Source organism: Eschrichtius robustus, chromosome 13 (genome assembly GCF_028021215.1).
Source record: "Eschrichtius robustus isolate mEscRob2 chromosome 13, mEscRob2.pri, whole genome shotgun sequence".
Lineage (NCBI taxonomy): Eukaryota > Metazoa > Chordata > Mammalia > Artiodactyla > Eschrichtiidae > Eschrichtius > Eschrichtius robustus.
In genome coordinates, this window is record NC_090836.1 from 94682953 (window position 1) to 94708828 (window position 25876).

At 39.1% G+C, this 25876-nt stretch overlaps 1 protein-coding gene across 10 annotated transcripts in view; it reads right to left on the reverse strand.

Moving 5' to 3' along the window:
• The window catches only part of RBFOX2 (RNA binding fox-1 homolog 2), a 274079-nt gene that overhangs the window by 94447 nt on the left and 153756 nt on the right, over window positions 1–25876 (reverse strand). Inside the window, exon 1 of one of the 10 annotated variants that reach the window (XM_068561297.1) lies at window positions 6498–6745. The exons of 8 other annotated variants lie outside the window; for them this stretch is intronic. In XM_068561297.1, coding sequence (XP_068417398.1) covers window positions 6498–6524 — 27 coding nt within the window. In that variant the 5' untranslated portion in view covers window positions 6525–6745. Of the gene's footprint in view, window positions 1–3095; window positions 3187–6497; window positions 6746–25876 lie in introns of those variants that run through there. One more of the 10 variants, XM_068561298.1, reaches the window with a different exon arrangement.

Below are 25876 nucleotides of genomic sequence, written 5' to 3' on the forward strand. Positions count from 1 at the left end.
ATCTATGAGGAATAATTCAAGGAGGTAGGTAAGATGAGTACTGAGAACAGAAGATTGAAGGGAACACTTAGCAGTTATTTTCAAATACTTGGGTTTTATGAGGAAGAGAGATTAACCACTCCATGTGACTCTGGATGACAGAACTAGAAACAATGAGAAGACAATAATGAAAACAGATTTTAGCTCACCATAAGGAAAACATTTCTACTTTGTAACAGCCAACAATGGAACTCTTTACCTATGAGGCTTGTAGTATAATGGAAGAGTATGCAAATTTGGAATTAAATGGATCTCATATTTGGAACCTATCCCTGTCTGTTCCCAGAACTACAAGGTTGCTTGACCTCTTGAATGTCAAAGTCTATCGTAGGGGTGGGGGTGGGGGGGAGGTGGGAAAAACACCACCTACCTCAAAAAGAGATTGACAAGTGACATATGATATGAATACAACAACTGTTTGTATGTAAATGTGATTTGTATGTAAAGTTGGTACAAAGTGGTATGCAAGAACAAAAGGTTATTTCAATAACAGTAATTATCAGTGGTGGTTAGGAACAGGGAAGCTGGAGCCAAACTCCTTGGGTTTAAATCCTGATGTTGTCAACTTGGCCAAGTTATTTAACCCCTCTGTATCCCTGTTTCCTAAGTTCTTCAATATGGACGTTAACAGTACTTATAAGGCTGCTGAAAGGAATTACATAAGGCACTGATGACAGTGCCTAATGCATAATACATACTCTATAATGTTATCTATTATTATTATGTAATATTAGAAAAATAAATTCGTTTTATTCTATAGTGAATTCCTTGTTATTACAAGTATTCCGTCAAAGCCTTGAACATGTCAGAGATGGAAATTCCAGAAGTGAATAAGAGAGTCTCAACTATATTCATTCATTCACACAGTCAGCAAGTATTAAATGAATATGTAATGCCTACAAGGGGCACTAGAGCACAGTGGTTAAGGGTACAGATTCCCAAGCCAGTCTGTGGATATGAATCCCCACAACATCTCTTAGTAGCTTATAAGTTGGGGCAAATTATGTAAGCGTAATATGCCTCAGTTTCTTCTTCTGTCCCATGGGGATAATTATAGGGTTGATGAGAGGATTCAATGAGTTAATGTAGGTAAAGTGCTTAGCACAGTACCTGATAGTAATACATCATATATAAAGATTAGCTGATTAGCTATTATTTTGACCACATGCCAGGCACAGTTTTAGACACCGGGAATACAAGAGACTGCTGACAAAGGTCCCTGCCTCACAGAACTTACATTCTTTGTAGGGGTGGGGTAGCACTGATAATAAACAAGCAAATAAAGAGTAATGACAAACACTAATATCAGTGATAAGTGAAGAAAAAGCAGGTTAAGGGAATAGGGAACAATTGGGGAATTCAAGTTGAGATAGGAAGGTCAAAGAAGAACTCTTGAGAGCCTGGGGGATGAGCATTTCCATCTAAAAGAAAAACAGAAGGAAAGGTTCTGAGCAGGAAGATGCAAGGTGTGTTAGAAGGAATAGCGAAGAGGCCAGTGTCACCCACCGGAGCAGAACATGGGAAGAGAAGGGCAGCAGGAGATAAGGCTGGAGAGTAAGCCAGGTTCCCGGTCACTCAGGGCCTCAGAGACCAGAGTGAGGACACTGGGGTGTGAAGGGAAACAAATGGAAGGTTTAAAGCACAGGGGTGACAAAATCAGACCTGCACTGTAAATGATTCACTCTGGCAATGACCTCTAATGAATTATTCGACTCCAAGATTTCCTGAACTTAATCATTCTACTAGTAATAGAGGGACATCTGCACACCTGGGAAATGGAAACGATACATCATGATGGCAGACTGAAACATTTCTGCTTGGAAGTTGAGCATCCAAACCCAATAATGCAGTTGCTACATTGGAAACAACAAAGCATTTACTGCAGGGGAGCATTCCATTTGTGTTTGTTAGATTTCACATATGAAGTATTGTTTAGAAACGTTTAAGAAAGATTTGACAGTGGTTTTGGAATGTTGGGGGAAAAAAGTGAGGAATTATGATTCCAGAAGGGAATGCTCGAGATATCAACAATGCCAGATTCCAGAGAGGAACTGTACACCAAAAGGATGCTCGAAGGCTGTGGGGCTGTACCATTACCATGACAATCACATACAGATGCCCAAGAAACAAACCAAGGGAAGGTATTATGTGAAGAGAAGTGAAAATGTGAGTAGTCAAAAGTCAAAAGAGAAATGAGATTGTTCCCATATGGCGATCTTTTGGATGTGAGTTTGAAAATTTTCAGGGAAGAACAAAAAACTGGAGGAACACAATCAGGACTTTGAGCTAAGCCACTGAGAGGGGTGAGGAGTGTCATTTCTCTTTCAACATGGAGGTGTCCTCGGTAGCAATACAATCCTGAATAGCAGTTTGTCAAACACTAAGCTTTCCTAGTCTCGACTACAAAACTAAGAAGAAAGATAAAGGAAAAAAATAAAGGGAAGGAGCCAAAAAAAGGTGTGTGTTTTGGGGCATGGGAGGTGACTGGGAAGAAAAACCATTTAGTAAATCAAAATTGCTCAGATTTATATGGAATTCTGGGTATCTTTTCAGGGGAACTGAGTAATTTTTAGAATAGCAATATTTTTCAAGCGCCAGTCTTGGCCTTGGCAAGGAAATGGTTATAATTGAAGATAAGGAGCAATGTAGAAGAATTCAGAAAGAAACCCAAGCTCTGGAAAAAGTGAGGCTTTTTTTGGTTCATTGTAAAGGAACATAAATTAGCCTCAAACCCAATCTCCGCCTACCCCCCAACTTCCCAGAGTCCTGTGCAGCCCACAGAAAGTGGAAGTGAGCCAAAGCCAACAGTGTGGGCTGAAGCTCTGTGGATGAAGGGTGGGATGGGCTCGGGGGGACCTGGCTGGCAACCCAATGGAATCACTTGAAAGCACTGCCACAAAATGGAGACTAAATTAATCACTGAGGACTTTCAAAATGCACAGAAAATGGGATACGCTCAGCAAAATCACAGAAAAGATTCCCTACTCCAACTCATTTCAAAAAAACAAAAACAAAACCAGAAAGGATAATAGAAAATGAAACAAAGCAAAACATACCTGTTCTCTTACCGGTCTTTAATTAAAGCATAAAATACCCTCCCTCTTCTCTCCTCCCAGCCACCCTGGAACGAATAGGGACCCGGCCACAGCTCAGGTAAAAGACTTCGGCCTTCCAGCTACAAAGAGTGGAGATAGCAGACAATAGAACTGGTGATTCATTACAAAAGAATACACTCCGGAGTGGCCTGCTGCCACTTGGGCTCCCTGCACTATTTAAAGGAACAGCAGCCCCCTTTCTAACCTCCCTTATTCTTAACACCTTCCCTCCTCTTGGTCCTGATGGAAAACAGATTTTGAAGAAAATGCCAGCAAAGCACTGAGCTGTCCAAGAAAGGGAGGGCTTTGTGTTCCACAGAAACTGGCAGTCTTACGCTATAGTAGAGAACAAAAATTTTCTCTAACGTCCACACTGTAAAATCTTTTCCTCTCTGCCTAGTATACTTTCCCTTTCAACAACAAATAGTATAACCTTTCCTTATTAATTGGAGTTGAAGTCATTTGCAACTTTGTCTAATTTGACACATATTACAAGAATGTATCTCTTCTCCTTCCTTTTATTCCACATTGTTATTTTCACAGATGTGAGGAGATGCAATAATTTGGTTCACATGCTCTGAAAGAAGAGAGTACCTCAGTGAAATACTCCTATAACATATACAGGAATGACAGATAAACCTAAAGTTATTTTTTAAAAAGTCACATGAGCATGTTTGTCTACTATACTAGAATTCTGTAATTATATTGCCATTTGCTTTTTTTTTTTAAAGCAAAACTCTGATAACTTATTGTAAATAACAGAGCCTTATAAACCAAAAACAGGCCTTATAAAACCAGAGCATATATAGTAACAATGTGTGTACACCGTGTAGCTACAGATATGGATCTAAATGTGATGAAAATGTCATCCACTGAAGGCCCTTCACCTTCTTCCACCAAGTGAGCGATGGAAACCACGGGATATAGAAATGTTAAGATCAAAGATGCAAAGAACCTAGGTGACAAAATGATGAAAACATATCTAAATACTTTTCTTAATATACTTGTTAAGATACTAAATACCACAATAAACTGTTTAACTTTGATAACTGAACCCTGAACACCGCAGAAATTTTCTATTCAGAAAGTTTATGTGACAGATCATTATCAAATATTGGGATTTGACGTCTGGCTCAAAAAACCAAAAACTACCCCCCCACCAAAAACAAACCAAAACCATAGGACAAATAAAGATTGGGCCTATCTTGCTATTTTATGTATGTTACATTAACATAGAAAGTATATACAAAAAACAAACATGCTGGAATATTGAAAATTCACAAGTCTGACATTCTATACTTTCCATTTGTATAAATTCAGGATGGGCAAAAATGAGTTCCTTGTTTCCTTCAGCATTCACACACACTGAGAAAATCATAATGATTTTCACTTACCTATTAGAATTCTTAACCTCCCCCAACTCCCTTTTTCCAGTTTCTATTTATCTCTTCTGCTTCATTCCTAAAATTATAGTTTCCTTAAATACTTATTATTAAGACCAAGATATTAAGTGTGCAAATGCTTGTGCATTCGAACTTGGGCTTGCACACGTTTACTCAGCTGCTCTAGAAACTAAGGGGACAGGCTCCAAGAGGCCACGGAAAACCTCTGATTATAAGAAGTCCTAGTTTAGATAACTCTTTCACTGATTTAAAAATATATACAATGAAAAGTCAAGTAGTTGAAAAGGCTCCAGTAATACCTGAGAAAGAAGAGAGCTGGTACCCTCTAATATGGTCAGTTAATGAAAACTGAACGAGGGCTCCAAGTTTAAGAAGTATCATCTCCCAAGCAACAAAGAGAAGCCAAAAACATGTTTTCTCTTTTTTAAAAAGTAAAGCAATATTTCAAAAGAGTTAATCGGGCTGATGATGAAGGGATAAGAAGTGGAAGAGAAAATATTTCAAGGGTTTCTCCACTTTCCAGAAGAGGGAGGGGTTTCTTAATAATCTCCAAACTCAGATCTGCTGAAAAATTACTACGGAAAGACATATTCTTTGAAACTTCCCTTTCCTCTCGGTCATGCTGGGAAAATCTCCTTAATGCTTTACCTCCTTCCAAACAGCACTGCGGGGCATTATATAACATTTAACAGAACAGGGTTCTAGCTCCTAAAATGATGCCTCTATCCAGATAGCCAGTTGACTCTCTCGCCCTCCGGTGGTGACTTAGGAAAAGAGATGAGAGAATACAAAAAAAAAAAGGGGGGGGGGGGGCAACCTCCTTAAAAAGGAAAGCACTGTCCAGTGATGAAATTTCCCTACAGAGCATAAAAGCCTGGAGTGAAACTGATCTTAAGTCTGAGACTAAAGGACATGAACGTTCCACAATGCAAACGATTCTCATTGATAAATCACTGTCTCATCGTTTCCTCTCAACTTACATATAAAGAAAAAAGGGAAAAGCAACATACAGAAGGGTGCCAAGAAGAAAAATAGCACCACCAGGGGAAATTGGGGAAGAGTATTCACCTTTCCATTTGTCAGGAATGACTTGCTAAAATGCAGATATTGCCTGGTATAACCAAAGACAGGGGGAGAGAGAGAGGTGGGGGGGGGGCGGGGGGGAAGGGAGAGAGAGAGAGAGAGAGAGAGAGAGAGAGAGAGAGAGAGAGAGAGAGGAGAGAGAGAGAGAGAGGGAGAGGGAGAGAGAGAGAGGGAGAGGTCTTCCATTTCCTACTCCCTCTCCTTCAGATGTCTTTTAATACCCGTGTGATTGTCATTTATATATTCAGACTTGTTCTTCTGCCAGGGAGGGCTCTACCTGCCTCTGCTGCACCTGGATGCTTCTATGTTCTCACGGAAAACAGTCTTTGCCAGTAACAAAGACATGAAAATGAAACATTTTTCTAGCCTTCATTTTTAATAAGCCATTTAGAGCAAAGGCAGCAAAACTGCAAGTCCATTGCCAATTCTGAGAAACCAAAGCGAATCAGGAATCAGATTTCCTTATAACACAAATTCTTCTGCAATTCTTAAAAGGAAGTCGATCCCTCTCCCCTCTTTTTGGCAGTCTACAAGAATCTCTTCCTACCTCTGCAGTCTCTCTCTCCCTCCCTCTTCTCAGAACCAAGACAAAGAGGTAGACAAATCCCCACAGGGTCTTTCCTGAGCTACAGCTGCACAGTACAGGAAACAGGAATCTGCTATGGAGCTAAGGGAGGGGAGAGAAAAAAGGATACGGATACACCACACACACGGACTCACAACAGGCACAGACTAACACTTTCCAGCTGATAACAATAACTCTGGCCCTTTCTAAAAAGACAATAATAATTAAAACTCTGGTGACTATGCCCCCCCCCCATCTTATTTAGATCTCAGAAACGAGAAAAGAAACGCACGGAGGAAACACAGATCTTACCTGAGTTACCATTTTCTTTTTCTCCATAAACCAAATGGAACAGATGATGAACACTTCAACGCGGTCGTGCTGGGGCACACCTTCCACAGCTTGCTTTCCCCCCCCCTCCCCCCCCCAAGTCTAGCTCTTAAAGGGTGGGTGATTGTTCTCCCTTTATCCCGTTTTCCTTCCTTTTTCTTTCTAGTGTTTCTTCCTTTCTTTTCTCTTCCTCTCTGGCAGTCTCTCCCCCTCCTTCTTTCTCCAGCTCCCTCCCATATCTCAGGCAGATGGCTGAAGGAAGCCCCACCCCCGAATGCCTAAGGTAATTAATCAGAGTAGAGCCCCACCTCTTCCTCCTCCTCCCACCCGCTCCCGGCAGGCTGACATCTCCCAACTCCAGAAACAGGCCTGCCGGAGAATGGCAGTTTGGTGTGTGCTTTGCGCACGCGTGTGTGTGTGTGTGTGTGTGTGTGTGTGTGTGTGTGTGTGTGTGTGTGTGTGTGTGTGTGTGTGTGTGTGTGTGTGTGTGTGTGTGTGTGTGTGTGTGTGTGTGTGTGTGTGTGTGTGTGTGTGGAGGAGGGAAGGGGGGGGAGAGAGGGAAGGGCAGGCGCCATGTGCCCGCATATTTTAAGGAGTTTCTCCGATGGTGGCATTAATTATATGGCACGGGAAGTATTCACAGCAGCTTACCATAGTAAGTACAGATTTAAAACGTTCCATCTAAGAATACCTGATAATAAATAAGGAGCGAAACAGAAACTATTAAAAAAAATTTCCACTGATGTACAGTTTATAGATGCAGCGGATGTAATAAAAGATGAGAAGAGCTGCTCAATGATGGGCTGACTGGAAGGTTTTCAAGGAATGGAAATATGCAAGAAACTGCTTGCCCTAAGCTAGTCTAATGACTGCAAAGGACAAAAAGAGAGGAGGGAGGTAATTTAAGTGCTTCTTTTTTTCTACTGTAAAAAACCTGGGGATTCTGAAAAAGGTGTCTACAACCATGACTGCTTAAGAAGCTTAAGGTGGATACAAATTTGGCTGCTCAAGGCTTCCAGCTTCATTTAAAATTCTGATTAACTGAGAATTTACCCTTTGCGTTCCCCAGCCTTCTGCATCTCAGCCTCTATTGAAAAACATAAACCCTTTCTTGTACACACACTGGACATGTGTCATTACTATAACTAGTCATTGTTACTATAGAGTGCTATAGACACAGGAGGTTTGGGAGAATGTTTACTGAATGTAAGAGTTTCTTTTAACTTCTCTTAGTAAAAAGTCATAATGAAAAAAAGCATAAAGGTGTGATTCAGTTCAGAAGTCCTGGTCAAAGTCATAATTCTGCCCTTTACAAGTGATCTTGGAAAAGTCTTTGACCTCTGAATATAAATGTCATATCTCCCTACTTTCTATTATTATATATTCAAATAAAGTAACCTATGTGAATGTTTGATGAGTTTATGATGTTTGTCTCATAAAAATAAAGATTTTCTGGGCTTCCCTGGTGGCGCAGTGGTTGAGAATCCGCCTGCCAATGCAGGGGACACGGGTTTGAGCCCTGGTCTGGGAAGATCCCACATGCCGCGGAGCAACTGGGCCCGTGAGCCACAACTACTGAGCCTGCGCGTCTGGAGCCAGTGCTCCGCAACAAGAGAGGCCCACGCACCGCGATGAAGAGTGGCCCCCGCTCGCCGCAACTAGAGAAAGCCCTCGCACAGAAACGAAGACCCAACACAGCCAAAAATAAATAAAATAAATAAATTTATAAAAAAAAATAAATAAATAGATTTTCTAATTTTTTAGTATTCTAATAAATAAGATCCTATTCTAAAGGTTTTCTTATATATTTTAAGTTATGCTATATTTATGTTATAATCTCTAATAGATTACCTGAAGAGCAAAGAGATTAATTCCAAAATTGAGCTTTCTATTTTTAAAATAAACACAAAGAAATCAAAATTAAAAATCACAAATCACACCGAGAATACTTAAGTTTTTGCTGTCTCAATGAGGATTATTTGGCAAAACGTATAACCAAGCTTTAAAAAAATGTGCCGTATAATCACGTTGGTTGGCAGATTGCCGATGTAACATCATCATGCTCCCATCCAAATTAATAAGCATTTTAACAATTCTGAAAAGAACACAGGAACTACCAAACAATCTGGAGAGCCTGGAGAAACCGGCACAGTCATTGCTATTTACTGAGTACCTACAATATGTCAGGCACTGTTCTGGGCATTTTATAGCTATCCGTATACTTTTAGTATAACCTGTACGTGTAAAGAAATATGTACAAAAGAATGGGATCTTTAAACATTAGAAAACAACATTAAGAGAAAAGGAATAGATTGGTTCTGAACTTGTTCTTATTTAACATTTTTAGAAATGATCTGGAAGATAGAACATATTACATTCTCTGAATTTGCAACTGAAAAGCCAATTTGGAGATAAAATGCAGTCAAAAAATTTTAAAGACGAAGTGAGGAAGCAGAAAAGAGGTAGGCGAGTTTCACTGGAAGCAGGGGCAATGCAGTGTGCTTTTGGGAAAATCTAAATCATATTTATGGGATAATTATTTACGCTTTCAGTTCTAATATAAGAAATAAACTGAGAATCACTGTATACCATTCTCTGAATCCGCTGGTCCACAATAGTGCTAGGGGCAAAAAACCAGAAGCACCAAGACAGAGTCCCCCACTCCCCACCACACACACACACACACACACACACACACACACACACACACACACTCACTCACTCACACTCACACACATGCTAGCCTTATGAAAGCCATGGCTGTCTTGAAGCTTGCAAACCCTCCATATGTATGGAAAGACAACAAAGCCCCAGGAAGAGATTTTTTAAATAAAAATGAGGGATTCCCACATGCAAAAAGTCTAGGACTAGGATAAAGGTTTCCCTAGGCCTGGTATTCATGCCTCTTTTCTACATTTAGGACCACTGTTTTATACTGCAAATAATAAACTTATAAAAGTCATTACCACAAGAAAGAGTTAGTGTGAGCTAAAACTGAAAAAAAAAGTATTAAAATAATTTTCATCAACTCACTGATCATAGTGAGCACTGCACGAACTCAAGGATATTTTGACGTGCATCCCTGACTTTAAAGGGTGGTGTTATAGAGGACAATCTGCTCCCTCGTGCCCAAGTGAGAGAAGAGCAATTGAACAGTCCGGATCTGACCCAGCAAAACAACTGGAGGCCCCTGGTGGCTGAGTGTGCCCAGCGGTGTACCAAGGAGAAACGCATTTCAGGGCATTTTCTGGGCAGGAGTGAGTGGGCTGGGGAGGTAGGCAGGCAAACAGACAATAAGAACGTCAGCTAAGGGAGGAGACCACATCCACCCTTGTGGATCAACCTCCAGCTTCCAGCACAGTGCCTGATATATGGTAGGTACTCAATAAATATCTGTTAATAAATAAACAAATGAAGGAACTTCTCCTAGTTGTCTCCATGTCTTCATTGTTTCCTCAGTGTTCCATGTAATCCCCAGAACTCCAGCTTCCTTTCCCCCATACCACTCAACGGAAATGGATCTTATTAAAGTCGCCAAAGACCTCTGATGGCCAAAGTCAATCAATGGACATGTTATATCTTCTTTGACTTGTCTGTGGCATTTGGCACTCCCTCCTTTTGGAAACTCTTACTCTCAGCTTCAAATGAAACTCTTATTCTGAGCCTTTCTTGATTTTCCTCTTTTCCTGTTAACTCACTTCCCCATCTTACTCTTTTTCCTCTGCCCACCTTCTATGTTGGTATTGCTTGAGATGCCATCTTCAGACCTCTTTTTACTGCATACCACAGGTTCTTAACCCAAGGTATATAGTTCCTCACACAGATACCCTGGTGGAAATTTGTTATTTTTATGTGCATTTCTGTGCAGAGAGGATCTACGGTATTCATCAGATTTTCAAAAGGGTACACATCTAAAAAAAGTTAAACAACAGTCCTTAGTTCCCGAGGCCTCCTGTTGACCAACACGCTTGCTGTAGGTGATGTAATCCATCCCATAGCTTCAATTACCACCCATTTACCTTGATGACCCCCACATTTCTATGTCCAGTCCAGATACCTCTCCTGAACTCCAGATCAAAATATCCAAATGCTAAATAATGGTCATCTCCATTTAGATATCCTACAAATTTCTCTATCTTAAAAGACCAAAACTAAATTTAATTCTTAAAATCGAATCACTAATTCATTTAGCAAATGTTTGAGTGTCTACTGTGTGCCAGGCACTATTCTAGGCACTGGGGGAAAACAGTAAATGGGCAAAGGAGATAAAAATCCCTGTATGTGTGAAGCCTGGATTCTAGTACTCATTCTACCATGTTTTGTTTACTTGGTGAAATGTGGTTAAACTTCATAACCAGTAAAAGAGGTATCAGTTCTTGAAAACTTACTCTGTGGTGTCTTATCAGGCAACTACATATATTCTTAGCTCATTTCATCCTCAAGACATTTTAATCTCCTTTGCAGAGATGAGGGACCTAAGACCAGGTGAGGCTAAGTATCTTGCCCAAAGTCACCAGAGCTAGCAAGCTGAAGTGTCCAGATTTAAACTCAAATTTGATGGGAAGTCTGGAGTCCTTCCAAGACTCCTCCTTCTCACTCAACACCACACCAAACCAGAAGCAAGTCTTTTTGATTTCTCTGAAATGTTGCTCTTTCTTTTCATCCCTAGCACCACAAATTCGGTTCTGACCTTATTATTTTGCATGCAGCCTCCTACTTATCTCCCTGCCTTCAGTCTACCCCTCTTCCCATGCAGGCTTCTTACTACTCTCAGAGCTTGATCTTTCTAAGCACAAATCTCATCATGCCACTTCCCTGATTAAACTCCTCAACTACTGCCCACAGCCTAACAAGGGGTACAATTCTAACTCTTAAGTAGGCACCTAACACACATAACGTGGCTTCAGCCCCCTTGTCCAGAGCCCCGGCTTTCCCTCTCCCCACCCACTGCTCTCCTCTGCTCCTACCACACACTTCACGACTTGTAGTTAGTTCCTCAAGGACACCTCTGTTCTTTTCTGTTTTCTGTTTTTCCTCCCTTGAGTACGGCCTTCTATCTGGCTAATTCATCCTTCAAGGCTCACTTCAGGGATCCCCTGCTCCAGAAAGCCTTTGCTGGCCTACCTGCTCCCACACCTGGGTTAGGTACTCCTTATCCCTGTGCCTTAGCGCCTAAGCCATGGTTGATACTGTTTCTGCATAACTTTGACCCGACTGTGAGCAATCTGAGGGTAGGAACTGTGTTTCACAATCCTAACGCAGTTCCTAACCCAACGCCTGAACACCTAGTAGACGAATAAATGTTTGATGAAATCAAACTGTAATGCCTTGATTTCTACCTCTAGCCATTTATTTATCCATATGCGGGTACCTAAGAACGAAGAGCATCTCTGTGGTTATCAAAATACTATAAAAGCATTCTTTTCTTCCCAAAGAGTACTTGGAAATATCTTTAAATTTATAAATTTACTTCAGTATCTTGGAAATTTGAAAGGAAGATGTACAAAATGAGAGAGCGGGAGAAAGGCTTTGTTTTCGACTTTATTAGAATAGTTCAGATTCTAGACAAAACAACACTCACTGATTAAAAAAAAAAACAACTCACTTTAGGTGGTGTTGCTCCTCACAATTTTAGGGACTCAACCTTCCTACCTTCCACCCACTTACCAGCAATGCTATAAAAGCAGGTCCAAGAGTCCCTGACCAGAAGGCAGGGTTTGCTCATACTTTCCCAGGCTGCCCCTAACACCCAAGTGAAAAGCAACATTAAAGGGACAGCATTTCCGGCAATAATAAAAACTTGTTAGTATAAAAGCTTTTCACAGCATGTCCCCCTCATAACCCTAAGTGTAAATAACAATTTACACCTAATAGATATAAATACCTTTCCAGAAGCATTTCCCAGACAATACTACTTTAATATCTCTTGTCCCAGCATTCTCTTTAATATAAATAAAGCCAAATTATAGATAATTCTACTATATCCTAGCTCATCTTCTCAGGGTTAGGCAGTGTTCAGATATATATAACCCATTCTAGAAAAAAAGGTAAGCAAAATTTGAAATCAACTGCTTTAAACGTTATATGCTTATAAAAAACAAATAATCCTCATATTTATTTCCTGTCCCCCCAAATCAAACCTTTAGAACAAGATCACAAATAGTATACACTAAGACATAGGTGAGGCCAGAGATATTAGAAAACATCACTTCATAAATTATTAACTAGATTTGCATAAAATACTCCTTAAAATCTCTTTAAACTATCCCAAACTCTAGATAACTGAGTCATATATGCAATTGAAATTATGTGTACATTCTCTGTATTCTCTGAGAGACTAAGGAAAAGGTTCTTAGACAAATACTTAAAGGGATGGGACAAACAAGTTTATGAATAACCAGATTATCAAGAAATTACATGATTAATCGGTGAAAACTGAAGTGTACTGTTTCTGCAATAATACAATATGCCACATCTCTATTACTAAATTACTGGAGATTCTGCTGGTTTTCTTCACCACTAAATCCCTGTGCCTGGCATAGTATCTGGCACATAACTCAAAAAACATTTGGTGAGCAATAAACTAATTTGAAATGAGAAATTAAAGTATATATATATATATATATATATATATATATCCCCCTTGACAGCAAGGTCATCTGCCCACAAAGCAGTGGACAGCCTATGGGCTAAGTCACTCTATAGCATTCTGCAGACCTGAGCATCCTCTAGGCACATGTATCTTTTAGATAGGTCACTTTCTGTCTCTCAGTCTTCCAGATGCCTAATATCCTTAAGCTGTACTTGGCTCTCCTAAACCCTCAAATCAGGATACACAGCTACACCACCCAAAATGTAAGATCCTGCTTCTTCTCCCTCCAACTGCCCCATTCACCTCAAAATGATAATCAGTGCCAATGTGTTCGATGGGTGACAGGTTAAGTAAAACTGCCTCAGGAAAAACTGCGACACTAGAGGAACCCCTAACTTGCAACAAGTTGTCACATAACATAAAATTGACCATCTTAGCCATTTATACCGTTCAGTGGTATTAAATACAGTGGACCTCTGAAGAGCATGGGTTTGAACTGTGCAAGTCCACTTACATGCGGATTTTTTTCACTGCACATGTACACAATCAGTGGTTGGTTGAATCCAAGGATGCAGAACCACTGATACGGAGGGCTGAGTGTGAAGTTATACATGGATTTTCGACTGAGCAGAAGGTCGGTGCCCCTAACCCCCACACTGTTCAAAGGTCAACTGTGTATTCATAATTTGCTACCAGCACCCATCATCCGTCTCTGTAACTCTTTTCATCTTATAAAACTGAAACTCTAACACAGATGTAGAGAACAAACGTATGGACACCAAGAGGGGGAAGTGGCGGGGGGGGGGGGGGGGCGGTGGTGGTGTGATGAATTGGGCGATTGGGCTTGACATGTATACACTAATATGTATAAAATAGATAACTAATAAGAACTGCTGTATAAAAAATAAATAAAATTAAATTTAAAAAAAAAGAAAAAAACTGAAACTCTATACCCATTAAACAGTAACTCTCCATTCCCCCTGTCCCCAGAGCCCCTGGCAACCACCATTCTACTTTTTGTCTCTATGAATTTGACTATGCCAAGTACCTCATATAAGTGGAATCATACAGTGTCTGTCTTTTTGTGAATGGTTTATTTCATTTAGCATAATATCCTCAAGGTTCATCCATGTTGCTGCTTGTATCAGAACTTCCTCCCTTTTTAAGGCTGAATAATATTCCATTGTGTGTATATACCATGTTTTGGTTATGCATTCACCCACTGGTGGATACTTGGGTTGTTGCTTCCACCTTTTGGCTACCGTGAATAACGCTGCTGTGAACGTGGGTATACAAATATCTTTCCAAGATTCTGCTTTCAATTCTTTTGGGTATATACTCAGAAGTACAATTGCTGGGTCATATGGTAATTCTATTTTTAATTTTTTCAGGAACCACCATACGGTTTTCCACAGCAGCTGTACCATTGTACATTCTTATCAACAAGTGCACAAGGGTTTCAATTTCTCCGCATCCTTGCCAACACTTGTTATTTTGTTACTTTTTTTGACAGTAGCCATCCTAACAAGTTATATTTTAACCATCTAGTCAGAGGTGATAAATGTCTAATCCAAAAGACTAATTTCAAGAACAGCTTCTCAAATAGATTTTTTATGGGTAGGGAGACTATACTCATTGTCCTTTCAATCATATCTAGCAAGCCCCTATCTACTTCCTCTGCCTGTATTTTAAACTGATTTGGCCCAGATTTGGTTCTGCAAAAATTATAACTAATAAAATAACCAATTTCAATTGCACACTCTTAAGACAGGCATGATTTTATTAACCGTAAGAGTAATAAAAGGTCAAGTACCTAAAATACTTAATTGCCCTATGTTGAGAACTCACTTTGTTTCATTATCTCAACATTAGCAATTCTAGAACTACTTAATTTAAAAAATAGGTGCAAAACCTTTAATTTTTTATAAATACTGTACAATCACGTCCTCAATAACGTCCAATTGCATAACGCACTGGTACAGAACCACAAGTATTCATAGTATGCAACAAAGAGCTTTGATTTAACTAAGTACAAGAATATAATAGAAGCTAAAAAGAAAATTTTATAACTATAGTTGAGACAGTTTGGGTAGCAAACAATCATCATAAATGCACCATCATTTATAAATGCACTGGAAAAACCTGTTACCCTAACAGAATTAAGAAATAAGACTGTAACATAGTTTGGGATCCTTCAACTTAAAACTGCTTTTTCAATCACATTAACTTCCTTGATGTGGTGGAGAGTGTACTCTTAAATTTTAATATCCCATTACCTGCATTTCTAAGCTACCTTAATTTCAGATAGAATAAACCTAATAAATGGAGCAAAGTCAGGAAAGTGCTGTTTCAAATACTGAGCACCACATTTAACAGTACTAAATCTTAATGATTTGGGGTGGCAAATTCATTTTATCATAAATGAATAAAATTGTCCTGCCAAAGACTATCAAACATGTCATAATTTCTAAACAAGAACCCTTTAATCCACTTCACAATTTTTATTTCTGGGGAGAATGGCCAATTTTCTACATCAAAAAACTTATTTACATATTACAATTCTGTTTTTCATAAATCTCCAACATCCCAATCTTCTCTGGAAACATTTTTACTTATTCAGCTTTTTTTTTATACTACTTATATTACAGTTATTACAAGTCCATTACTTTACTAGTTGGGTCTCAGAAATTTCCTGTTCACAGATGTTTCTCTTCAAAAGAACATCAATATTTACTTGTAAGAAGCTTTGCTTCTAATCTAGTCTCATGACACATCCAGCCTTAAGCTGTTGCATAGACCAATCTATTGTGTTATGCCAGGAGAGAAATAGCTCACAGATAAATGAGACCCACAAATATATCAAAGCCTCATTATGGAAAATATATGCTCGATTTGAATAACTCAAAATCACAGAGAGTTATACAGTTAACATAAAACATGTAGTATAGACCAATGTCCCACAACATAGTTAAAGAAACATAGCCATATCCCCTCCCACATGACTCCATACTGGTAGCTCACGACGTGAACGAGAGTTGTGAGTTTACTCTAGAGAGCTTACCCAACAGGTCCAATTAAAAATAGCGTGGGTTAGCCTTTAGGACCAAAATACCTAATAAGATATACTGGTTTGTTTGTCACTTCCTTTAACCCTATGCATTTCTGTCCAACCCACAACTTAGGAGCTAATTATTAAAGAAATGGCAATCTGTAAAAAAAAAAAAATAATTAAATGCCATAAAAACAAACTAAACCAAACTGAGAAACTAAGTAGTGTCTATAATTCAGATATAATTGTATTAACCATTTTTATTTTCCTATTCTAGATTTTCAGTACAATTAATATTTCAAAGCATCATGACATATGAAAAATCACCTAGTTCAACCCCTTCATTTTATATACAAGGAAAGTGAAGTCAAGAAAAATGAAGCTATTTGAGCATGACATGGAGGTGTTAATACCACAGGTTGAATCAGAATCCAGAATCCTTAACTTCAACTTTATTTACTGTACTGCTACTAATTAAAGGCAAATAGCTATTCAGGAATATGCTTGATAAAGCCCTACATTTTTATGATTCTAGATTTCAACCAGTTAATAACTAAGATGGTAATGATCCCATCATAGAAAGTCTAAAATGTTAAGTGTGAAGAGAGTGCCCTCTACTGTATATTACCTATCTGAAAAATACAGCAACATTTGGAAACCGCCATCTGTGCTTCTCATCTACTCAAAATGAAGCCTGACGTTTACTATAATATATATGGTGGCTTAATTATGTTACATTTATAATGCCAAGCCCAGTATTTAAAACACACACACACACACACACACACACACACACGCATGTGGGTAACCACACACACACGGACCTCTGAAGCTTCGGAACTTCTAGGATTGAAAGCAACCACCGCTGCCCAGCCCTCAATACTATAAAACACAAACTTCCTGTTACAGCAAATTAGCAAATAGCTTTGGGAAATCTATGCTCTGAATGGTACCAGGTCAGAAGACAGGAAGCTTATAAGCATTTCATCCCACCATCAAGTACTATCTAGAAACAAGTTATAACCCTTAGCTTACCTGGACAACAGGATATTGATAATCCATACAATAAACACCATACATAGCAAAGGGGAAAAAAATCTTCCAATAAAGACAGTACAAAAAGTGTCTAAGCTTTTGCCTTGTTTGATCTGGCTGTCCTGTCCAAAGGAACCTGGTAGCACCAAAAAAATCCTTGGCTGACTTCCAGTCTACGCAGATAGGTATGTTGGCTCAGGTAATGAAGAAAGAGCTTGCTTCAGGCCAGGCTTCCACCCCAATAAGACTCAACACTACACAGAAGAAATGGCTGTTTTTCAGGGAAAAACAAAAAGCTCCAACGGAGTTACTAGCTACAGACTGAAAACTACATTAGAGATTTGCTGTTACTGTTGGTTTTAAACTGACAACTCCTCCAGAAACTCAAGAGGTAGAGAATGACAGCCAAGGAAGGGATCGTGGGCTCCTTAAAGTGGCACCAAAAACGGTAGGAAGCACAAGGTATCCAGGATCCAAAGTGATATATATATATTCTAGGCTTTAAGTACGTCAGAGGGAACACTCCCAATCCAGGACGTGGAAAGGCAGATGGGACTGGTATTCTCTATTTCTTCTTGGGCGGGACTTCGCGCACGCGTGCGCACGTACATGTATACACACACACACACGAACACACACACCCTTCTTACTGTCTCCGGCACAGACAGGTGTTAGGATTAACAGTATAAAATCCTTCTGCGTGGAAAGGAATGGGAGAGAAATGAAGTCACACTGTTACATGCAGTAAAAGGAGCTCTTTCATGACACTGTATGTTTTTGTATCATTTAACACCTCCTCTGCTGTGCTTTAACAGAAGCTAGGACAGCTGGCAGGATCAGCACTAGAAAAGAGGAAGGTGGCCCCAACTCTGAGGCAACATGAGTCCACTGGAGACCTTCAGATATGCCAGAGACTCTCTCAGCTGTTCCAATCAAACACGGAAGGATTAACTCCGGCTGCTTGCAAAAAGATGGGGGTGGAAAGGTCTCTTCAGAAAAGCCAGCTGCTTCTCCCCTTTTAGGAAGCTGCTATACCCACCCTGTCACTATATACAAACACGCATGTGCACACATATTTCTATAACAGATACTAAAAGCAGTAACAAACACAGACAGGTGTTAGGTCAGTCTGACAATGCAGGGCAGGTTAAAGAGTTGGCTTTCAGAGCCTAAATGGCCCATCTAAAACCAGAGAACTGCTAAGTAATTCTTAGCAAACAGGACTTAGAGTGAGCAGAAAGTAAAGATAAATGCTCAGTAAGAGAGACACACCATTTATAACTATCAATCCTAAGAAATCCCCTACTTGGGGCAAACATTCAAAAGTTCAAAATGATAAATAATTCTAAGTTAGTTTCAGGGACTCTGATCTCCCTAATCTTGGAGAGCCAGTAATATTATAACATGTTTTAGTAAGATTAACCCATGAGGATTATTTGCATTTGTAAGAGTCTAACTCTTACCATGCCCACTCCACCCCCAGGGCAATTTTTCTCCTTTTATGGTCATCGCAATTTATTTTAGTATTGTTCAGGAGAAATTGTCTTTTAAGAGTCAGAACGGCCTTATTAGTACATTTAAGATCGATCTCTTGGTTAAGCATTTACCTTAAATCGGTTCTGGGAGATTAGGTGGACCACTGCAATGTACTAGATTATCTTCAGATTGCTGGTACTGATTCTAAGTGTATTACACATGAGGGGCAACAATATATCAGTTCAGTATAATTTTAAAAATTTATTGATCTATTATACACAAGGTACTGTGCTGAGCACTGGAGGAATGAACAGGCACAGTTCTGCTGTCAAGGAATTTGCAGTTTATGGGAGAATAGATCAGTACACAGGTAAAACCAAAAGGCAAGACAATGTTACAGTCCAAAATTAAACACTGTGGGCAACGTCTCACACAGGAAGTAACATTTTTAAAAAGCTGCTCTTAATGAACCCTTCCATAGTGTCACTTTCTCACCACTAAAACTATGAGACGCTGCTGTGTCAATTCTTAACAGAGATTGAGCCTTATAAAATTTTTGATCTGATACCTTAAGGGCCTATAATATACATTCTACTTGTCCCCTATACAGTTATTAAAATGGTAATAAAGAAATAACAATAGGGATGTTTCTGTGATAAAAACTTATACTAAATTTTCCCTTCTAATGAAATCATTCTCCAATCCTTCTTCCTCCTGTACGCTCTGCCCTCCCACCTTCCCTCTACTTCATTTCATGTCCAGCAGTACAGCGGTACTGGCCACACACATACTTATAAACTAGCATCTGAATCACTATTACATCTTCTTGATATGACTGATACCAAGATTCTCTTGATATAAAGGCTGGGAAATAATGATACTTATAAATCATACAGGGCCGTGAGGCTGACAAACTTAACCTTCATGAGTTAACTCAGTTCAATATCTGATTAATTAATCACAGAAGACGGAATTTTCCCAAATTGTGTTGTATTTAAGATGATAGACTGTAACTCAAATTCTAGAACAACTGTTCTAAGTTCAGCCTGAAAGTGGTCCCCAGATATGTTATTGAGGGTCTCATCAATCTCTGGAGCTTTAAATTCTTCTTGAGGATAGATCTATACATACATGGTGAAAAGATGTGACTGATACATTATTAAGTGAAAAAAATTATACTGTTGAATAATGGTTAGGATGTAATTTCATATTTGTAAATGCACATATATGTCTGCGTGTATGTTAATCAATAAATTACATATGTAATTTATAAGCTTTATGTGTCTCACATGTAAGTTACATATGTTATATATTTATACACACACATATATAACTTACTGGTTGACATGCACACCAATATATGCCATATATAGTACATATTTATACACACGCACATTGACACACATACATATTATAGGCATAAGACAAAACCAACACCTCCAGGGGGTGGGATAGAGGTTTTCATTTATTTCTTTAGAGATAAACTTCTAATTTGTCAAATACATTTAAATTAGCATTCACTGTTCCTATAACTTATCTTCTTATAAGTTGAAGGGAATCAAAACAGATTTTACGGGCTTCCCTGGTGGCGCAGTGGTTGAGAATCTGCCTGCCAGTGCAGGGGACACGGGTTCGAGCCCTGGTCTGGGAAGATCCCACATGCCGCGGAGCAACTAGGCCCGTGAGCCACAACTACTAAGCCTGCGCGTCTGGAGCCTGTGCTCCGCAACGAGAGAGGCCGCGACAGTGAGAGGCCCGCGGACCACGATGAAGAGTGGCCCCCACTTGCCACAACTAGAGAAAGCCCTCGCACAGAAACGAAGACCCAACATAGCCAAAAATAAATTAATTAATTAAAAAAACAAAAACAAAAAAAACCCAGATTTTACTTTGAATACCAGTATTTTAAAAATCAGTAATACTCTCTCAGCCTCTATATTATCACATTTGCTTTACCTAACATGATGGCATAAATATAAATTCATTTAATACTGGAGGATTTAGACGATAAGCAATCAGTACCCAGGTCTAGTTTAAATAATAAGCCCTTCAGAAAAATGGCAAAATAATTCAATAAGTGAGTTATAACTCCCTGTACTTCTTTTTGTCTTTTACTTAGCTCTTTCTGTAAAATTTTTTAATTGTTATAATTTAAGACCAGTAGTTTAGTGAAACTAAAATTCTAAAAAACATTTATAGAAAGAAAGACGAACCTTTCACCCAGAAGACAGCATACTACAAAAGATCAAATTACAAATGTTACAAATTACAAATTACAAATGTTAGGGTCTCCTTTCCTGACATACAGTCTTTCTGCAGACTATTGTAGCCTTACTTACCAACAGAGATTCTACGCATGGGTCAGAAGTTCCACATCGTTTCAATATTTTTTCCCATTTTCAAAGAGATTTTAAAAATAGAAACAAAAATATGTGAACATTTTCAACACAAATTACTACTAAGTGATCCCCACCCTCAGAGGGAACAGACTAGGTATTTCCTTTAAATTTTAAATACTATTATATTCATTCAAATAAAAATTCCAGAAATAAAAAAAACCAATTCTCCACAATAAGCTCAGAGTTACTTGCTGACAATTCCAAATTACACCATTTGAAAAAGTATACACTATGCAGTATTATGAATGCTTTTACAGTATTAAAATTTTTGTATATTGATCAATTAGAAACATGAATATAGAAAATGGCCCTTCATATATTTCTATATATCTCACTAGCAGAGACATTCAGACCATAAGTTTCAACACTTGGCACACCTAGAACGTGTCTGTTAAACAGAATGTAATGATATCGGAGAGAAAGAGACCTAGTGATATTTAAGAGTGAGATACCTAGAAATTATCTTGAGATTTATGAAATTTAAGTTTTGTTTATGATAAAGTAGACAGACTACCATATCAGTCTCATGCCAGAGGACACAGTTGGTGACACTGTAGTATAATTTGTACCATTTACAACCCTAGGGATCTCAAGACTTACCCAGTACTGGATAATCAGAAAATATTTGAGATTCTTCTCTTTTCTACTCTCTCATTCTTGTTTTCTTCTCTCCTTTTCTTTCCCTTCTGCCTACGCCACAATCCTACCAAGAGTGTTCAAAGATACTAGTTAGGCTTTGGGATAGAATGCTTTGGCAAAGATTGCAAAGACCTCTGTTCTAAGGTATAAAATTGATTTTAGTAGTAATCTGAAAAGGTTCCAAAGATTGCTGTGAACTGGGATAACACAGAAGTTCAAAAAGAGATAGAGTTTGAGATAGACAGATGAGGATGGAGGGGCTGGGATCAAGAAAGATGTATACGTAGGCAAAATAATGTAGTTAGAAATAGGTAAGACTTACATAGGGATCAGTGTGACCAGTCTACTTGACTGTGAGTGAATAGTGGCAAATGACAAGAAGAGTAGGTCTGGGTCATTGTGGAGGACCTAGGCCATCAGGCTATGTATTTCAGACCTTATCTTTAAAGAGTTTGAGAGGTAAACAGTGCTACAAAAATAACATTTTATGAAAATGGCCTGTGGTGGCTGCAGGAAGAATGGAAAAGGGAACAATCAGAAGGTGGGGAGGCCAATTAGGGGCTACTGTTTGGTTTCTTTCTTTCTTTTTTTTTTTTTTTTAATTTTTTTGAGTGCGCCGCGTGGCATGTGGGGTCTTAGTTCCCCGAACAGGGATCGAACCCGTGCCCCCGCAGTGGAAGCACTGGAAGCGTGGAGTCTTAACCACTGGACCACCAGGGAAGTCCCAGGGGCTACCGTTATAAACAGTCTACAGATTATTAATGCAAAACCCACAAGTTAACAGTAGAAATAAAGAAGGAATAGATGTAGGAGACATTACAAGGACAGCATTCACAGGAACTGGAGACTGTTCAGAAAAAGGGTATAAGGGCAAAGGAAATTAAATATAACACTGAGGTTCTAAGTCTAGTTGACTGGCCAAATAAGGGTAACACTGCTAAAAGAGAGACGTCAGAAGCATGAACTGGTTTGAAGTTGTGGCAGGTCCAATAGAAAATGTCTAACAAGTACTCAGAGTTGTAGGTGGCAGCCCCGGAAGAGAGGTCAGGGTTAGAAATGAAGATCCAAGAGGAGTCTGGGAGGAACAGTAAGGCTGCAATGATTTAGTCCACAACGTGTACTGAACATCAACCACGTACTTCAAAAAAGGAAAGAGAGGGAGAAAGAGGGAGGAAGGGAAAGAGAGAGGAGGTGGGGAGGGAGAGGAGAAGGAAGGAGGGATGGAGGGAAGAGGGAAAGAGACAACAGTTGATACAAGGCAAAGAGCTGAAAATAGAACCTTAAGGAATACTCACTTCTAGAAGGCAGAAATAGCAACAAAGGATAAAAAGATTAAGCAGGATTGTGTACTATTCACAAAAGCCAGGACACAGAGGACATGTATTACTTTCTTCTACTTTTCTTTACTATCCTGTGTCCCTTGCACTAGGGAAAGTATTTCATAAATTGATACCAGAGATGAGTATATAACAATGTCAAGTAGAGATACAGAAAGGTTAAAGAGAATGAGAATTTAGAAAAGATGATTGAATTTAGCAAGTAGGAGACCAAGAGAAGTTTTGAGAGAGAGCTGTTTCAGTAATATCAGTAAAAAGATGGCAGTAAAATTGATAAATTCATGATCAGGATGAAAAATAGACACAATGCCTACTTTAATAAAACTTTCCACCTTGGGCTACTTCTTGGTCTTCCAAGTGGCAAGTAAATGCAAAAATAATTATTGATACATTCAACTACCCACTGCTGCCTCTATCAAGGTGGACTTTTGTTTTGTTTTTTGCTTCTGTGTCTTTGATTATATTGTTTTCTTACCCATTTCGAAGTGTTCACATCTGAAAATGGACCCCTTCAAGGCCTACCTTAAAGGCTATCTGCCCCATTAAGCTCCCCCTGATTACTTCCAGCCAGAAATAATTTCTCTTTTGTGTGAACTTCAAGATGCTTTATCTGTAGCTGGTTTATGGCACTTACCACTCTCTATGCATTTTTAGGCATACTTTTTTAATTGGATGATTTCGTTAGGGGTAGGACGTGTCAGTTCATCTTGGTATTTCTCTCAAAGAATTAAGCCAGTACCTTTTACACAGATATGCCCATCAGTATATGAAAGGGAGGGTCTGCATTTTATTACTTGAAAATACAAATCAGAGGTAAATGAATTAATCACCATGCACAGACCATCTCTTATTTGTTCATTCAGTTAACCTTCATTCATTCAACCAAGATGCCTCTAGCACTGTATGAAGTCCTAGGAATAGAAAAAGCTCTCAAAGAGCTGACAATAGGGGAGAGAAAGCAGAAAATAGTAAGTACCAAAACACCATGTGATAAATGCCATACCTATCACAACATGGCTTGGGAGAAAAATAAAGAGGCAACTGCTGCTGCAGCCACCACTGCTGCCATCTAATTTCTGAGGGTGGAGGAGCCCAGGAACAGCTCACAAGCAGTTAATGCTGGAAATGAATTGTGGAAAGCTAGTAAGAGTTTTCCAGATGGATTGGGGTCGATGGTGGGGAGCTTTGAGGCAGTGGGACAGCATTCCAAATGCACAAACCAGCATGGCATAAGCAAAGCCATACTTAGGGTGCTTACAGAAAGGCAGGCGGGTAAATATATGCAACAAAGTCAAACGCCTGTTCAAAAATACTCATATAAGACTTCCACTGGTTCTAAGGTACTGTGAGAATTGTTGAATTTTCCACACCAGTGGAAATGCTTTAAATTATATCTGCCAGAGAAGAGCAAATCACGGTGAAGTACAGAAACACTCCTTTGTGTGACACATGGTACAAAAGGAAGTATGCGTAATAACAGGGGTGCCATGCTATGGCTGAAATGTATTCTTCTATTTGGAGTGACAGACATGGCATGCAGTCTCTGAGGCCAGGAGTTAGCATTTTTGTTAGAAGTGTCTTTCATTACGCTTTCATTCTAAATCAGTATTACTAAGGTAAAATGTATCCATAAATCATAAGACAACAGACATTCACTTTAAATCTTCAAAGATAGATAGTACATAAAAGATAAGGGTAAAGGTATAACCTTTACATACAGAAAATAACTGTAAATATTCTCATACTGTTAGAGAAATATGTCTACAAATGATTCCACATAATTACCTTATATAATAGAGACTTTTACCCTCCACAGAAAGTTCCATCTCAACTAACTCATAATATCTCTGTGGTAGATTACAAAAATGGTCACAATATTTCACAGCCTCCCATCAAGAGGTGAAATTTTCTGTCCACTTCTTGAATTTGGTCTTAGCTTTGTGCCTTGCATTGGCCATTGGGATATCAGCAAACGTGACACAAGCAGAGGCCTGACAGGTGCTTGTCCACAGGGATTGGCCCTCCCCTGCTCCTCTCCGGAACCCTGAGCCAACCACGTGAAGAACTGTGGAGGGTAAGAAGCCAAGCGGAAGAGGGATGAGCTGCCCCAGTTGCGCCTCCCACCAGTTAGTTAGCTGCCAACGGCCAGACCTGAAAGTGAGGTCGTCCTAGACCACTCGGGCCCAGCCTCCCCGTACTAGGAGACTCACCCAAATTCCCGACCCACAGAACTGTGAGCAAATAAATGATTAACATTGTTTTAAGCCATTATTAAGTTTTGGGGAGGTTTGTTATGCCGCAAAACCTAACAGACACAATCTCATTGCATAACATTAAACGGTATATCTTAATATGGGTACCAACACCACACTATCTTAATTATTGGAGCTTGAAATCTGGCTGTGTTAGTCCTCCAGCTTCGTTTATCTTTTTCAAAGTTGTTTTGGCTCTTTTAGGTCCTTGGCATTTCCACATGAATTTTAGAATCAGCTTATTAATTTCTATAAAAATCTTGCTTGTATTTTGATCGGGATTACACTGAATCTATAGATCAGTTTGGGGAGAATTACTATCCTAAGAATATCGAGTCTTCCAGCCCATGAACATAGTATTTTTCTCCACTTCATTCCACTATTCAAAAATAGGTTTTTGTAGATTACGACTGTCTTTTTTCTAGTATGTGCTAAAAGCAAATGCTATTATCTGAGGTATAGCATACCTCATTACCACTCTTCTGAAGTCTACTGAATCCCCTAATACTCAACATTCCTATAAGACAGTGTGGTACTGGTGTCAAGATAGAAAAATAGATCAATGCAACAGAATAGAAGATC